The 17,567-nt window shown below is 40.6% G+C and overlaps 2 protein-coding genes across 4 annotated transcripts; one reads left to right on the top strand and one right to left on the bottom strand.

Annotated features, from left to right (window-relative positions):
- Positions 1-294: 294 nt before the first annotated feature.
- LOC117812551 (zinc finger Y-chromosomal protein 1) lies at positions 295-11,117 on the top strand. Its single transcript, XM_034683403.1, has 7 exons — positions 295-840; positions 4,257-4,353; positions 4,473-4,787; positions 5,939-6,088; positions 6,608-6,730; positions 7,053-7,196; positions 8,252-11,117. Exons 2-7 carry the CDS (start codon positions 4,287-4,289, stop codon positions 9,550-9,552), a joined length of 2,100 nt encoding a protein of 699 aa, XP_034539294.1. The 5' UTR covers positions 295-840; positions 4,257-4,286; the 3' UTR covers positions 9,553-11,117.
- A 42-nt stretch (positions 11,118-11,159) lies between these two features.
- On the bottom strand, positions 11,160-13,743 carry zgc:153704 (uncharacterized protein LOC767759 homolog). Of its 3 annotated transcripts, none has more exons than XM_034684018.1 (6): positions 13,659-13,743; positions 12,905-12,979; positions 12,476-12,615; positions 12,322-12,395; positions 11,984-12,199; positions 11,160-11,891 (listed from the first exon to the last, which is right to left on the bottom strand). In XM_034684018.1, exons 2-6 carry the CDS (start codon positions 12,965-12,967, stop codon positions 11,872-11,874), a joined length of 513 nt encoding a protein of 170 aa, XP_034539909.1. In that variant the 5' UTR covers positions 12,968-12,979; positions 13,659-13,743; the 3' UTR covers positions 11,160-11,871. The 3 variants fall into 3 exon arrangements, with proteins under 3 accessions (XP_034539909.1, XP_034539908.1, XP_034539907.1); XM_034684017.1 differs by lacking the exon at positions 13,659-13,743 and adding an exon at positions 13,199-13,483; XM_034684016.1 differs by lacking the exon at positions 13,659-13,743 and having other exon boundaries at positions 12,905-13,127.
- Positions 13,744-17,567: the final 3,824 nt, after the last annotated feature.

Here is a 17,567-nt window from a genome sequence, read left to right on the forward strand (position 1 = left end):
TTTATTTATCTATGTATTTCTTGTATTCATCTGATATGTTAATGCTACCTTATTTTTAACTTTTCTTTCTACTATTACTTATTTAATTAATTTTACTGTATTGATTTTATTTTATTTTCATGTATTTTATTTATAATCATGATTTTTATAATTTTACCATTACTGTTGTTTTCTGCCTCTGTTATTCTGAGAAGCACTTTGGGTTGCATGTTTTTATGTATGAAAGGTGCTCTATAAATAAAGTTGAGTTGAGATGCGGATAAATGCAGTCAGAATGAAAGTGATACTGTATTGTGTGTTTCAGGGGTGAGTTTACAGGTGCTTTCTGTATTAAGGTCATTGCGAAAACATCTTTTTTTGTCTCCAGCCAAACATCATACAAGACCACTGTTTGAGAAACTGGAGCAATACACAGAGAATTACAGGGTATCACGAAAAGCTTGGGGCAGAAACTAATTAAAATGAACGCTACATTGCACTTTTGACATACCGCGTATGAGCAGCGGTCCTCAGACTATGGCCTGTTTGGTGCCTGCCGGTGTGATTTCCACCACAACCCTTCCGCATTTTCCTGCTGCTCTCGGGCTGTGACGTGTCGTGCTGACGGCGGCCTTGGAGCTGGAGGAGCGGGGGGCTGTAGCATGACAAGATCTGGCTCCAGACGTCCTGCTTTGCTTTCAGCGGAGCTCCAGAAACAACCCCTAACCCCTCCTTCTCTGCTCCTCTCCGGCCCGCCCAAATAACACAAAATTCCCGACTGAATCCAGCCCGAGTCTGGGGGAACCAGGCGGCCTGGGAAGCCGAGGAGCGGACAGAGGCTATCCCTGCAGCATTAATCTGGTACGCGGGTCTTTGTTTTGCTCCTAGGGCGCCCGTTTGAAGAGTTATGTTTGCATTTTAGCGCCGTAGTTTGTCTTTGTTTTTGCATGCATGGGTGTTTAATTTATTTCTTTATTCTCATTGAGAGGCCGCAGAGGGTTGGGCCTTTTCTTTTTCAGGCCCGGGCCCTTCATGGAGGCCGTAACGGGTGAGCCAGGCCTATCCGGTTTGCTAGCCAGATTTCGTCCTCGCCAGTCGTTGTTTGTGAACGTACCTTTTATTTATTATAGACCCAAGACGGACAATGTGCGGTGTATTATTACAACTGTAGTGAAAATAATCATGTGTAGGCGGTGTGAGGTTAATTTCAATCAGTGTTACAGTTAGCATTCATCCAGACATCAAGCTAACAAAATGGCGGCCGCTGCCGTTATGAAAACGGTTGTAGAAAATGTGTGTCGCCTCCTCCAGCAAGCTAGCTACCACAGAGCCGCACCAGCGTGAATCTTATTCAACTTTGAGTATCATATGTTAATTTTGTTTCATACACCTGGGTGCATACAGCTGTTCCTTTATGTGTGTGATGCTCGTGACAGGCTGACTTAGCGTGTGTAATCTCGGCTACTCCAGTGGTCAGTTGAAGACATTACCGGGTTTACTCCGGCTTTAAGTCGTGCATGAATGAGGGAGCTAAGTTAAGTCTGATGATTACCCTGGTATGTGGAGGCGTGTGGCGGGCATCCTTCAGCACACTTCATGCGCCACATCTCCACACACCGTTGTCATCTTTTTCCTCCCTGGAGGTGGGGGATGGTACATCTTGTGGAAATTAAATGGCATCGTCCACACACCACTGTTTACATCTCTGCAGCCTCTCCAGTGTGTGTGATTGTGACAGGGACAAGGGGACAGGGAGAAGGTTTTTTTTTGTCGTAAATTGTCTCACCTTCATCTCCATCATGAGGATAACTGGGCTCACATGTGTTCAGATGTGGTATTTGGAGTAGTGATGATGATGCAGGTAAAGAAAGCATGCCACCGGTCATTTCACTCACTGTCCTTTGCCGCAGACACAAGCTGCCACTGCTCAAATGCATCCTCCTCACAGTGATTGAATTGGTTGCAGAGGTTTTGCATTGAATGTAAAGGAAGTGAGACTTCTCTTCTGTGCAGCCTGTATGCCAGGTGCTGTTGTCTTGTATGATCATGTAAATAAAGACACATTTGTTTGTCAGTAGGAGATAAAACATAACAATTAGCATGTTTTCAATATTGCATATCAGTGGATTACGACATTGTATGCTTTTGGGATTTTAAAGAGTTCTCTAATGTCGCTGCTGATTTCATAAATCTGTACAATGAGTAATGCACTAATTGTTGTTATTTTGATGTCAGCCTTTGGTTTGAAACAGTCCACATTAGGGATGCACAATATTATCTGCACGTTATCGGTATCGGCCGATATTGGCTTAAAAATTAACTATCGGACATTGGCCAAGACGCCGATATCCGCTGATATAATTAACCAAGAAAACAATGGGCTGCTGCACACATGTTGGGCTCATGTTTTAAGGTAAATTTTAATTTAAGTAGCAGTCTGTAAGGTACATGTAGCTGACTAATTTAGGCACATTTACTGTCAAAGAGTAAACCATTTTATTTAATTTGGGTTTAATTGCTGTACAGTTGCACTTTTCACATGTTCCCTGTGAACAGAGGTTAGGGTTTACTTACTATGTCAAATGTGAAATTGGCCAAATTTGCCCTGGTTGTGGGTTTTGTTATGATTATCTCTGAGGGAGAGTGCCACCCAAGTTTTAAGTAGGATGTCTTTTTGTATGAATGTTGTTTGAAAGCAATAAATATGCAGCTTTAAGTATTAAGTATTTTCTTATTTTGCACAAGAAATGAATATTACATAAAAAATGTGACAAGAGTATTACCATAATACTGTACGCTAATTCCAATACAGAAGAGATGATCTCTGCAATTAGGTGTGTGGAAAAAAATATCGGAATCGGTAATTGTCTAAATGAGTTTTAAAATATTGGATATCGGCAAAAAAATCCAATATTGGCATCCCTGCGACATTTCATGCTTTGGGGGTTTTAAAGAGTTTCTCTAATGTCGCTGCTGATTTCGTAAATCTGTACAATGAATAATGCACTAATTGTTATTCTTTTGATTTCAGCCTTTGGTTTGAAACAAGCGGCAACATCCGGTCTAAAAAAATAAGTCCAATGCGGAAGTGCTAAAAACTGCAGTTCATCTAGAATCCGCTTGAGGCTGGCTCTGGAAGTACCAGAAACCACATACACACCAGTTCAAAAAAGCCGATCTTTACAGCAGAAATAAACATGTTTACAGCCTGGTGGAAAAGACGAGTGTAGTCTGGATAGCTCATTTCTCGATTGGCACACACTGTACAGGGGTGGATTTTTTTCTAACATGGAAATTTCAAAGATATTTAGATTACGAGTCTTCAAATGAGAGGCACATCTGACTTGATTGACAGGCGGGAACACTGTAGCTGTTGGCTAGGAGGCTTAAAGCCTGCCTGTTTACGTCACACATGCTCGACAGCAGCAATATGTCTGCCGCCGCCGACTGGCCTCAAAACAGCGCTTCAGAAACAGATGGGTGACGTCATGGATACCACGTCCATATTTTATACAGTCTGTGGTTTGAAACCGCCCAAACACAAAGATTCATGTTGCAGTACCAGCCCAATAACTGGTGGACAATTTCCCACAGAAACCTCCACATATAGGATACTACACGTGTACAATGATTGCACTGTAGCTTTTTAAGGATGAATATGTGTGTATTAGCTGTGAGGGTGACACCATCACTGCAGTAGCTGTCCAAACACCGGGCCAGCAGTCTTGTCCATCATGGGAATCAAATTGTGATGACAGTTAAATTAACATACATGCCATATTTCTGTCCTGCAAGGAGATAATGAAAGGCGTATTGTTGCTTGTTGCTGGGCACACACTTGGAAAGAAACGCAGGAGACTCTATTGTAGAGATACAATTTTAGAATCCCGTTCTGAGGACTACATCATCAGTTTCCGTTCCGACTTCTTATTGCCAATTCAACGAGTGATTATAGCATGTTGGTGTAAATTCTGTTGCTTGGGATTCTCGGTTTAGCACACGAAGCACAAGCAAAATGTAACTTTTTAAGACAGCTGTCAATAATAAAATGACAGTCATATAATTTGTAAATTTCTGTAAATTATACCTTTTTTATAAAAGTAAATATTTCACTTCTGGGCATTGATCCAGCCCTAATGCGAGGATCAGATTGGACATAAATACTGTTTATTGAACTCCTGAGAGGAAGATCCGTACTTCATATTTTTCATCACTCCTTGGTTTTGCTGTCATGTGTTGTGGTCACATGAGATTAACGCTCTTCTTTGTGTTTCCAGCTCTCCAGTAACAAATGCAGTGCGAGGACAATGGATGAGGATGTCACCAGGCTTGCCATACATTCAGAGGAGCCTAAAATAATCTTACACGGATCGGGTAATTAGCCTTGATTATATTGATTGTGGGAATGTGTGGTAGGATGTCATCAGTTGGAAATTGAGTAGAACACACTTCTATCATTGACCGGGTTAACTGGGCTCTCCTGCTTCTTCCAGATGAGGGTGGTGCTGGCGGGCAGGAGTTTGTCGTGGAGCTTCAAGAGACTGTGTTGGTGTCGGAAGGCGAGGGGGAAGGCATGGCAGTTCACAGGTTCGCCCCGGATGAGCTTGTCATCCAGGACGCAGTGGAGGATGTGGTTTCTGAGTATGTACACTGTGATGAGGATGAAGATGTTGCTGTGGAAACCTGCGTGATGGCCCTGGAGGGTGAGGAGGAAGGTGTTGCCATGGGAGACATCCCTGAAGATGGGCTGGACCCAGAGCAGCAGGACGACGACCAAGACGGCTGTGGAGATTATCTGATGATATCCTGTAAGTTTACTGCCCCACTGCTGGCTTGGATTGGAGATGATGTTGATGTTGTTCTTAACAGAAAACTGTGGTTAACTTTGAGTTTTTACTCTCTGTAGTTATCTAGCTGATAACAGAGAGTAACGTTAACAAACAACCAAAAGCATTAAAGTTCAGCTCATGTCACTAAACCCTATGTTGGAAGTGGCCCCAGGCTTTACAATTCATGCAAACAAAAGAAATCGAATTAGCATCCTGACAAGAGTAATGTCTTAAAGCTAGGGTTGGTAGTCACGGAGAACTAGCATGAATTTGAATGTAGCATGTCCTCAGGACTCCGTCTAAAAATCTATAAATTCATGATCTGTCCCCTTCGTCCTAATATCATACATTTAACTCTCACACAAGTTTGCTAGTTTTTAATGTATTTGTTACGGCTGTGTTAGTGTTAGCTAGCTGAACTGCTATAGGTTGGTACTCCTGTTTATGCTGCCGTCATTAAGACTCAGTCTTAAGTCCCAAATGTACTACATACTATTTCTGGAGTCTGGGGTCTAATGGAGAACCAACCTTGATTGAAATATCTTGATGTCCTCGTTTTAAAAGGGTTTAAAACAACAAACGTTCATTTGGCCTTATACGTTTAAGTTAGTCTTAAAACAACATTTGCAATCTCACTATGTTGAATGCTGGGAAGGTGTGGTTCAGGTTTTGTTGGATATTTTACATTCACACAGACAGGAGACACTTCATATATTTGTTATTGATCTATCTGGGCAGTGACTGTGATTTCACGATTTTGCAAAGGTGCATGAAAATGAACCAAATATAAAATGCCAATTGACTATGTAGATAATTCGGAGGACCATAACAATAATCTAACTCCATCTGTTTAGTGAAGAAGTTCTGTTGATTTTTTAAAAGTTGACCATCTTGTTTCATGTTGTTACCACTGACATGTCTGTGCAGTCAGAGGTTTACTTTATCACACTGTAGCAAATTTGAAATTTGAAACATCTCTATTAAATCATTGTAAAATGATCACAAGCAGACAGTTTCTAGTTTCAACAACTATGCAACACACTGTGGCTCTGTTCAAATGTACCATTCACATTTACACTCTGCAAGTTTTACCCCCTTAAATTAAAACATTATGTCTCCCCACTTTCTAGTGGACGAGGCGGGGAAAATGGTGTCTGAAGATGGAACCGAGGTGACCGTGGAGGGAGCTGTGGAAGACCAGGAGGTGGAGAAGGATGAGGATGGGCAGGAGGTGATAAAGGTGTACATCTTCAAAGCTGACTCTGGGGAGGATGACATGGGTGAGTAGCAGTTTGGCTTCAATCTCTGTTAGAGTTAAATAATATATATAACCTGATTGCTTGCGATGACAGTTTATCCAGTTTTTTTTAATACAAGCAGAACGTGGATATTTCTTCTAGTCTGAATTACTCGTTACTGTTTCCCACAGTACACTATGTATAAGCCAATACAACTAGACAGAGTATCCCTCTCTTTGGTATAAACTTTTATAAGTTCTGTTTTTTCTAAGAGGACTTGCTTCTTGTAGAGGATCTTGACTAAATGTGTCATTGGACCTGAATATCAAGTGTGTAATTCAGATTCCATAAAAGAAAACCTTGAGCTATGAGTGAGATTGTTGCAACAATAGAAGGTTGTTTGTTTCTTTTTTGAGTTTCTGTCAGAGCCCTCAGCTGCTGGATACAGCACTTTCAAGTTTATAGGGAAAGTTAGAGGACTCTGTCTCTCACAGTTTGACAAGTACCTTTTGTCAGTGTTGTCAGCCTCTGAGTGTTTACAATGCCTGTCGTATTCTGCAGGAGAGTCTGTCGACATTAGCGATGGAGACACAGAGAGCATGGCGCTAACAGAGGGCTCTGGACAAACGCTAAGAGAGAAGATGGTTTACATGTCTGTTGGAGATCATAATCAAGGAAACCACGGTGAGTCTTATTGATCTAATAAGCGGGGTGGACTGTCTTGATGAATGTTGCAAGTTTTGGTAGATGTTGGGCACATCTGTAGATCCATTAAAGGTAACTGATTGGGATCATACGGAGGTGGTGACTAAAAGTGAAGACCTCGACAGTTTGTCAAGAACTTCATGCTTGTTCTTTGTGAGCCTGGGTAGCTGCTCATGGCACACGTCTGTTGAATTGATTTTTAAAAGTCACTTTAGAAGTCTGTGAATCAGCCATTTCTCTGAGAGTCATTGTACAGATGCTGGTTGGTTTTGCTTTAAAGGCGGCATGTTTTTCCTCACAGGTTTGGAGGACAGCGAGGGTTGTGAGAACAGAAACGGTGCAGCCAGCGCTCTACTACACATCGATGAGTCTGATGGGGTGGATGAGATTAACAGACAACGCAACAAGAGCAAAAGACGGTCGGAGCCGCGCCAGGTACAGACAGGTAAGAATGTCACAAAGTTCACTGATATGGAGATCGGCTTCATCAGCTTGTTTACTGCACAATAAATACACTGTTCAGATCATAAGTGCTGCACTGGAGATGTGCAGTACTCAGCTGTACTTCATTCGTTATTGAGAAGTTGATGTTCTTGAAGTCATTGATTAACAACAAATTTAGAGATGTGTGATCAAAGCTCATCGGTTTCTCAGTTTGCCATCCAAAAAAGGAGTTGGCTTCAGCTTATTCAATTTGAACTTAATTGGTAGAAAAAAAAGAAAAAAAGATGTATTTATAGATTTTCAGTGTATAGACAAGTAACACAACTACAGAAGGAATACAGAGGTGGGCAAAGAAAGACACATATACACATACATACCTACATAAATAAAAATAAAATAAGTAGACATGGGAAAAGCTGCTCTAACAAGATGCACCGTTATACATTTATGAAGTATAGGTACATCACAAAAGCCAACACTTATACACATAGCGACTTTAGGTCATTCTCGATAGGTAAGACAGAAATGGTTGCCACATCTTGTCGGAGGCTGCAGAGTTAAAATATTTATTTTTGCAATAAACATTTTTTTGCCATATTGTATTGTTCTCCAATGTAAGTGGGTAAGAGTGGAAAAATGCCGAGTGCCACCTAAGATCAATGTGCAAGGGTCATGGGAGATGTCAGTTATACACGTCAGACAAACACTTGAAAATATCAGACCAGAACTGATTTAATTTGGGACAGAGTCAGAAAAGATTACAACCAGTTAAACGTTACACTGTCCATTTAAATATTTAGCAGATCTATGTTAAATAAAGCAGCCATAAAAACAATTAAAACCTCAACACAGTACTACTCTGGCTTCTGCTATCTCTTAAACTTATGAAGTATCTTGTATATTTTGCAAAGACCTACTTCAGTTGCTCTTGAATGAATGTAGTTACCTTCTAAAGTAAATAAAGTAACACAAAAAGGAGGCAGAGATGACAAAGAGTGTTATTATATAGCAGTAGAGCATAGAGAGTAATCTCCCTCTTGTTGTTTTTCTCCTCAGCCATCATCATTGGTCCGTATGGTCAACCTCTGACAGTTTACCCCTGCATGCTTTGTGGTAAGAAGTTCAAATCAAGAGGTTTCCTGAAACGCCACACCAAGAACCATCATCAGGACGTCCTGACAAGGAAAAAGTACCAGTGTACAGACTGCGACTTCACCACCAACAAGAAGGCCAGCCTGCACAACCACATGGAGGTCCACGCGCTTAGCAGCAAAGCCCCTTTCGAGTGTGAAATGTGCGGCAAGGAGTTCCACCAGCAGGCGGCACTGTTCTCCCACAGACTACAGCACCACCACAGAGAGCCCAAGAACCAGCCGCCTCCTCAGCCCACCAAAATGCATAAATGCAAGTTCTGTGACTATGAAACCGCTGAGCAAGGACTGCTCAATCGGCACTTGTTGGCTGTCCACAGCAAAAGCTTCCCACACATCTGCGTGGAGTGTGGGAAAGGCTTCCGACACCCCTCAGAGTTGAAGAAACACATGCGCACACATACGGGTGAGAAGCCTTACTCCTGTCTGTACTGCGACTACAAGTCGGCCGATTCCTCTAATCTGAAGACGCACATCAAGACTAAGCATAGCAAGGAGATGCCATACAAATGTGAGCGCTGCTTCCAGACCTTCGCAGAGGAGGAGGAGTTAATACAGCACGGACTGACGCATGAGGAGAATAAGACCCACCATTGTGCCCACTGTGACCACAAAAGCTCCAACTCCAGTGACCTAAAGCGCCATATCATATCTGTTCACACCAAGGACTACCCACACAAATGTGCCATCTGTGGTAAAGGCTTCCACCGGCCGTCTGAACTGAAGAAGCACTCAGTCTCTCACCGCACCAAGAAACTCCATCAGTGCCGGCACTGCAACTTTAAGATTGCAGACCCTTTTGTTCTCAGTCGTCATATCTTGTCAGTCCACACAAAGGAGCAACAGGCCTCTCCTGAAAAGAGTGAGGCCAAGAGGACAGAGACACACACTCCTGCTGTGACACCTAAAAAGTCTGCGCCGAGCGGGTCCAGCAGCGCGGGCCCGCCTGGCAGAGTCAGCGCGGCCAGCTTAGCCAGCAGCGTGACTGTAGTTATCGGTAAAGGACAGAAAGAGAGGAGAATCTACCAGTGCCAGTACTGCGACTACAGCACCGGGGACGCCTCGGGTTTCAAGCGGCATGTTATTTCTATCCACACGAAAGACTATCCACACCGATGCGAGATCTGTTCGAAAGGCTTCAGACGACCCTCGGAGAAGAACCAGCATATCATGCGTCACCACAAAGACGTGGTGCAGGCAGAGTGACTCTGACCGAGCCAAATACTGTGCCACAACAACGAACAATGTCAAAGCGACCATCATCACACCCCCAATCACTGCACCCTCAGTGCGGCACCATCACGTTCAAAGAAATAATGTGGTGTGTGTGCGTGCTGCACTTAGCCCATTCTGTTGTTTTGCTCTTTTTTGATCCTCAGCCTAATGTTTGTTTGGAAACGTAAACACATGTACATAACATTAACGCTCTGTCAGAGTTAGCAACAAAAACCCCTCCGTAGACTTGCACTTTGAACTGCATGTCCCTTGCTGGTGACAGTGTGCATGGCAGATTGTGCAGGTGTCTTTTTGTAGATAAACATCTTTCAGTTTGCAGGCAGCAATCAGTTGTCAGTCACAATGGTCCTAATTATCTGTCTCAAAAACTGAAGTGTCATTTGCAAAACGTTTGCGTCATTTTGTTCAAAAATGTACTAAACGAAGCAGTATGGATTAGCAACCTGTTCGCAGTAGCACTTACCATCCTGGTAAAGATCATGATGAATGCAGTACTCGAGTGTGTGTGAAAGAGAGAGAGTATGTGTGTGAGTCAGAGAGAGAGTGAGTGAGTGACGAAAAACAGCATTTGTCGTGCTTCCTGGTGCTCAGACCCCACCTCTCTGTATCATAGTGCTTTTTGTTGTGTTGACAGAAACACACGGCTGGCTGTGTACAGCACCCAGAGCAAACAATCTTCCATAGCTGCGTACACAGGGGGTGTACCATCATGGAGTTCACACAAAATACACAGTTAAGTAGTGGATGTGTCATGATAGTGAATCAACTTCATATGCACCTTTTTATCACGATCATTACCTGATTGCTTGATCATCAATTACCTGTCTGATGTATCGTTTCCCCGTCAGTAAATGTACTGCCAGTGGTTCAGAGATGGTGTCTGAAGCAGTCGTGATGAAGCCTTGACTGACAGTATTTTTAATCCATTAATGCTACCTAATATGAACAACTTCTATTCATTTCAAAAAGCAGGCAAATGTGTATTCAACTATATTGACTATGATCAAATGTTCCTGTTCAATGATTTGACTTCATATCAGTTTAATCATCAGTATGACCCTGATGTTAGGCTGTGTTCCAAAAACTGTTCACATCAGTGTCCCAGTTTACCTGCCTGGTCTAAACCGGAACCGATTGAGTATATGTGTTGCTGCTGCTCACAGACTATAGACTGAACCCCCCCCCCCCCCCCCCTCACCCTCACACAGATGTACTTTTACCAGTAGAAAGGGAAAATGTATATCTTTTAGATGCAACTTCAGAGGACAGGTGCTGGTGGCGTACTTGTACTAAGGCTTTTTACTTTTATTTGTTATCACCTGTGATTATTTCTGTTTTTATATTTATTTCATTTACAAGTTGTTGTATAGTTAAGTGTAACTAGACTTCTATGGGACGTAAATTATTGTTTTGTATACAAATCTGTACAAAGCGTGTAGATGTAAACACTTGATAAAAAGGAAATCTGACCTGTGTTGTTCTGGATGTACTTCAGCGTATTTGTTAAAAAAAGGTAATAAAAGCAAAGTATTTTAGCTCTTTAGTCTTTTATTTTTCAAAATTGCTTATGCCCCCCCTCTCCCACTTTGGAGTTCTCTTTTTTTAAAGTAATTTTTCCTTTAAATTTGCTTCATTTTTGTGTTCCCAAATGCCAGAAACAAAATGCTAAATCCATGTCACACCTGGAAAAAAAGTTTCCATGTTTAAAATTCTTAAGAGGTTTAAATCTGCAGCTTTCTCCGCCTGGTATTAGCTAGCAGTCAATCTTCACTCTTCTTTTAATAGATCACTGCTGCATTTTGTTGCATTACCACTGTCTGTAGATCAGTGGAAAAGTCTGAAACAAATGGCAGAGATGCTGTAGGAGACAAAATAATTGTAAACCCACTCATGGGGATTGTAGCATCACTAGAATTCCTCAGAGAACAATTTGTACAAGCATCAGTCTGTGACACAATTGTGGTACAATATTCAACTTCAACCAAAATGATGAGGAAACTTTAAACTTCTAAAGCTATTAAAGCAGAAAAAGCAGCATCGAACACATTATTATTGACAGCAGATCATTATATAAGTTCCAAAAACAATCAACATAGTGAAGGCAGATCAAATATTTCTCAGTGAAAGCAGGCTTTCTGTCATGTTCGGTGCCATTGGGAGCTTTATTATTAATACAACAAATAAAAGATCAAAGTAAAAAACAAAGACAGAGACCTCGATAGATAAAGAATATTCACAATGAGATCTTTAAGATCTTCGAACAGGATTTGTGGCCTGATCAGGGAACAACTAGGCAGCTGGGCATTCTCCTATAAAGGAAAACAAAAAGTTAAGTTCATAGAAAAGAAGTCGTTATCAAAGATTGATTTAACTTAAAACTCTTTATGGAAATAAGAAGTACCATTTCTTGGAAGGATGGCGATATTTTCAGGCAGGATGCCGGTCTCCAACGAGAACTGCCTGAACTTCTCCATCAGATCGGCTCCGATGTCGACTCCACGACCGTATAGTTTGTTGACAACAGTGTTGTCACCGGCGTTGGACTTGATGGTGTGAGCCAGGGCGTACTCGTCATATTTCACCTCAACCATGCGCATGTCGTTCTGATTGTCCCAGCCTGATGGAGTGAAGAGGGAAAAAACATCACATACAGAAAATAACACTGGAAGGATGTTGTGAATGTTGCATGCCCCTGTGTGTTCAACTATTACGTTAGTGTGTGGGTGCACTCTTGCTCACTTGAGTATGTGAACTTTCCAGGCGTACCAGTCTTCTTGGCCAGGTTGTTCAGTCTAAAGCAAGTGCCATCAGCGCTGCACAAAAAAAAAGGGAAAAACATTGACAGTTCTGCTTTTTTTGTTGCTTTAAAATAATATCTTTCTTCCTCACTCACTTCAGACTGGCGTATGAAATGTCAAGGTCCCCGTCTCCAGTTGGGGTGAACATGGCTGTGCCCATCTTCATGCTGGCTTTGTGGCTGACAAACCATTCGGCATTGGTGGAAAATCCAATCAGGTACCACTTCCCTGCCATCTGTGGAGCAACCATAGTGAAGGAGAATAAAGTATTAAAATGAAAATACTGACTTGGCCTGCACCCTGTTCAATCCTGGAACACAGCAGGAACATTAACAGAGACCCTCTCTTACGCAAATCTAGTGATACATTTAATGATGCCTTGATATTTTATTATCACCCTCAAAAAATCCTTGATTCGGCAAGATCTCCAGCAGACACTCACTCAGTTGAGGAGGAATCAAACACAATCAATGCAAGCACCTTGAGTTAAATTCAGTGATTGTTCATCCAGCTTTGTGTCTTACCCCCTGTGCATTGAAGTCCGCCTGTGGTGTGACTTCAGAAGAAACCATCATGGAGCAGAGCATGGCTCCCAGCACCTTAAAAATTAAAGTCATAGTTAGAGAGGAGTAGAGTCAGTCAAAGACCAGGTGATGGAAAAAAAAGCCGTGTCTGAGATCCAGAGGTTTGATGTTGAAATTCTGTCTGACATCCTTTTATATAGTGGAGCAGAGTTTTTATAATCCCTCCCAGCTCACACACACACACACACACCTACACACCTACACACTCATAAACCCACACCTACCCACACCTACCCTGGAGCTCAGATGGGTTCAAACAAGTGAAGCCTCACACGACACGTGGAAAGTTTCAAAGCCACAAGCTATACTTTCAGCTCTGCCAGGACTGAATTTAATCAAATGTGACAGGTGAATAGACAGAAAGTGAGAGAAACATGTAGAGAAAAGACATAATCTGAATGATTGATAGTCCGGGGTTATACTGTCTGTCGTACTTCATTTAGCTTTGGAAAGCGTGTTGTTTATTAACGCAGTTTCATTCTCCAGCTTTCCATTTGTTAGCACTGTAAAAACAAAAGGCTCCCAAAGGTGATGAAGCAGTTGTTGCCCCCCAGTGCTTTCTGTGGCTGGAGCACAGAATCAAACACATCTGTCAGCAGAACTTTGCAACTGTAAACAAAAGAGATAACACAAATGCCTGTGCAGATTGAGTTCCAAATGCATGAATCGGCCTGTGGTGAAATGAAATTATCACCTGGGTAACAGTAGAAGAGAGTGTATGTACAAGTCTGCAACTACTTCCTTAATTGTTCATCTTAAAATTACAGAAATTACTAAAGGAAATGATCAAAGCAGTCGTTGCATGACCTATTCTTGTTCTTAGATTAACATGTAGGTTAACCTAGAATTGTAGCTTTAAGTGTGCTTTCATGACAGCATTTGAAAATGACATCCATACAAACAAGTCCCTCTATGAGGATAAGGAAAAACTTTCCAACCCAATCCAAATATATCTAAAAAGCTTATTTAAAAACAACAAGAGTTGACCAAAGTGCAATACAATCAGATTTTTAAAAAAAAAAGATAAAAGTAACACATCAAAAAAGTGAGACCAATTAACAATGAGACAACATTTGTTTATGTATTTATTTTGTTTTGTTTATCGTTGTTGTTGTATCTATTAAATTGAACAGATTCTTCACAGATAATTTAATAAATGGTTCCAGGAGGAACAGGTCCAAGTTGGTATGATTACAGCCTCCATCAGGTCCAAACTTAATAACTTCAGTCTTGTTCTTTTTAAGCTTGAGGAAGTTTAAAGCCATCCAAGCTTTGACGTCATTAAGGATCACTATCCTTTTTCCGGGGCAAGAACAGTTGTGTATCATCAGCATAAAAGTGAAAAGCTATTCCATCATTTCTAAAAAAAAAAGGATCCTAGAGGAAGCTTTTACAACGAGAATACGATAGGACCAAGTATGGAGCCTTGGGGGACTCCAGAAGAGCATGTAAAATTACTGAGGCAAACAAAACATTGATGTTCACAGTGTCAAAAGCAGCTGTGTTAAAATCTCAGATGATTAAAACTCTTGTTACAAACACAGCCTACACAACTTTATTTCCATTTTCTAAATGTTTGTCTCTCTTTCATTTCCCAACTACTTTCTGCAGCGTCAACAATAATTTTCAAGAAGTGTTCTTTCATCTTGCTCACATTTGTCAGTGAGAGGTTGCAGTGAAAATATGTCATACATTGATAAAATTAATTCTCTCTTTGTTCCAAACATATCAAATATTAATCTCAACGAACATATTAAATATTCAAAACCAGTCTCTGAGCTCAAATTAAATGTTACCCCTATACAGCAGAAATTACCAAATCAATCCACTCAAAACAAGATACATAAAGTTCTCTGAGAGGGAGATACACAATCAAAATACTAAAAAAGACAAAAGGGTATTTAAAAAAATCCATGACTCCTGCAAAAGCAAGACAGGGAGTGGGTCAGGATGGCTTGTTCTGTAAACTCATGTACCAATGAGGCCGTTAGCATGTTGGACACCTGTGCCACTCTGATGTTGAGATGAATTAGTGAAATAAAGTCAGCTGCAGGCAGACACAAGCTGCAGAACATAGAGTTCTTCAACTTACATACCTTGCCAGTTGAAACAGGTTTGAATTTTGCAATGTAAAGAAATGTAGAAGCAGACAATCATTTTAAAGTTGCAAAGTTACAAAGGTAGCCTAATTCAAGCAGGTGCGCAAGTCTACGTAGTGAAATCCTTGTTTAGATTTGTGCCATCTAAACAAATAGGAAAGATTGAGACACTGCCAGTAATTCCATCTTGGGGTCCCCACACATCATTCAGCAACTGAAAGACAACTGCTAATGTAGTGACACAGTATGAAAAGAATATAATTAACTAGTCGAGTTAAAGTCAATAGTTTATGTTTTTTTTTAAAAGAAAGTAACAATATTGATAGCTCCACTTTTTCTTACATCTTATGAATGGCTGCAACCTCAGAGTATAAGCTCAGGCTATAATTGATACTGTAAATCATTCCACTCCTGAATATTTTGATAACAGCTTATTGCCTGTAGCAGTGTCAGTCTCTGCTGAGACATCTGTCCTGTCTACCAAAGTGCTCCAAGGAATGGCATGCAGACACACAGACACTTTACATTAACATAGTATATATGCTGTACATACTATGCATCATGCATCGAGGGCAAAATAAAACTGTCAGCTATATGATATAACTTAGAGTTCATGAAATCAGTTCCCAGAAATATGGTTAAAAGGAAATGTACTGCTAAATACACGCTGATTGTATATTCTTTGTCAGATCTTAAACATGTCGATTTTTTCTCAGAAGCAACAGCACTCCAGTCCATGAGGCAATGGGTGCTGATTCTATTACATTTATATTTAAGGAGAACTTATTTCCTGCTAATTGTGACAACATCCTTTGAAGAGTGAGAACATGGGGATTCTTCATATCTACCAAAGGAGTAGCTTAGGGTGATAATGAAGGAAAGCACATGTATTCATGAATGTAAGGAGTGTTCACAGCTTTGGGAGTTGTGATGAATCTGCTGAATCATGAGATTCATTTTGGATGAAATTAAAAAGTTGGCCTGAGGATGGCGTTAGAGAAAAATTCTTGTGATTTGTCTTGAGTGGCAATGCAAAGTAAAAACATCAGGATGTCACCCCCAGTGACAGTAATTTACTGTATGCTACACAGAGTAAGTTTCTGAAGTGTGTTTCTTTAACCAAAGCATTGAATAGAAAAATGATCTGCTGCATGAGGTGCAAGGCCAAGAAGTGTTTTTCTTTTCAGATAATATTAAGGAACTTAGGGAGAGAGAAACTGGTGTCCTGGTGATACTTATGTAGGTTATTGGTGCATAATTAACTTGATGGTGCTATCTCCATGTTGAGACTTTTAATTTGTTGGCAAAAGATTTTTCTTACCTGACTTGGAAATCTTCTGATCCCAACACTGGCAATAGACATTCTAATTTCTAATAATGCTAAACCAAGGCCTGTATAGTTGCAGATCAATGAACTATGCTGTTTGTATGATTGAAGATCGGGGTGTTGTAATTTGATTTAATTTTTGTTTTGAGTTTTGCTGTTGTTTTTCTGTCTGTGTGTCTGTTTCTGTATTGTAATTTTTGATTTTTTTGTCCCTTTAACTGTTCAGCACTGTCTGTTATTTTCATTGTTTTTAATGTCTGAGAACTTATATAATACTATATTACAAAAAGAACTTAAAAACCCTGCAGATTCCTGTTATGAACAGACTTGGTAGGTCAAAAAGAAGGCATGTTTCATATTAGAACTTTTGAAAATTAGAGTACTGAGAGTATTAGAGTAAATAGTGTGTTTAAAACAGATGCTCATTGATACATTGAATGGAGACTTTCCCTCATAGAACCCTGAAATACAAGAAATAACAAACTAAGACATACATGTATGACTGTTGCTCTGAGCCTGTGCTAATGGCACACCTGACTCCAGCATTAGTTGAGGAAAAATGCTGATTTTGCACTGAAGTCTCCAGCACTGGATTGTGAGAGTGCACAGACTGGCCTGAAGGTGCCACCATAGGACCGACTGCAGAGCCACTGCCATGAAAGTAAACGGGAAGTAGAGATGCCAAATAAGTGAGTTAATTGAGTGATGGAAATGGAGGAAATGTATTGATTTAAACAGTTTGATTGATGCATCCACCATTATGAAAGATGATAATGTGAAATAATGGAAAGTGTATGGAGTTACTGGAATCTAGTCATCATGGCAAAGTACACACACTCTTAATTTTGTTACATTTACCAGGCTCCATAAGAGTAAATAGATTTACTTTAAGTTATAAAATGTAATGCATTACAACAGGGGTAAGGAGTGTGGCCTAAAGCTTAATATAAATAAATAAGTAATATGTGTAAACAGCCACTGCCTTTTATAACATGAAGCTCTGGACAGTGTAAAATGAGCCCCACCGGAACAATGAGATAGTAATGGGCAAAACCATTAGATTAAAGAAATCAATAAGACAGAGCACTGCAGAGGAAATATTGGACAAATGCAGGAAAAACAAGATTGCATCAGTCGAAGTAGAAAAGATGACTGAAGCTTTTCCATAAAGTTATGA

Source organism: Notolabrus celidotus, chromosome 5, assembly GCF_009762535.1.
Source record: "Notolabrus celidotus isolate fNotCel1 chromosome 5, fNotCel1.pri, whole genome shotgun sequence".
NCBI classification, from domain to species: domain Eukaryota; kingdom Metazoa; phylum Chordata; class Actinopteri; order Labriformes; family Labridae; genus Notolabrus; species Notolabrus celidotus.

What these genes read in the sequence shown, in the direction of transcription:
- zgc:153704 (XM_034684016.1), bottom strand. Translation starts at nt 12,997, where the DNA reads ATGACTTTAATTTTTAAGGTGCTGGGAGCCATGCTCTGCTCCATGATG. An exon ending in CGGACTTCAATGCACAGGGG is followed by an intron (nt 12,616 to 12,904) that starts GTAAGACACAAA and finishes GTTGCTCCACAG; the next exon opens with ATGGCAGGGAAGTGGTACCT. An exon ending in TGGAAAGTTCACATACTCAA is followed by an intron (nt 12,200 to 12,321) that starts GTGAGCAAGAGT and finishes TCACTCCATCAG; the next exon opens with GCTGGGACAATCAGAACGAC.
- LOC117812551 (XM_034683403.1), top strand. Translation starts at nt 4,287, where the DNA reads ATGGATGAGGATGTCACCAGGCTTGCCATACATTCAGAGGAGCCTAAA. An exon ending in CTCTGGGGAGGATGACATGG is followed by an intron (nt 6,089 to 6,607) that starts GTGAGTAGCAGT and finishes CGTATTCTGCAG; the next exon opens with GAGAGTCTGTCGACATTAGC. An exon ending in TCATAATCAAGGAAACCACG is followed by an intron (nt 6,731 to 7,052) that starts GTGAGTCTTATT and finishes TTTTCCTCACAG; the next exon opens with GTTTGGAGGACAGCGAGGGT.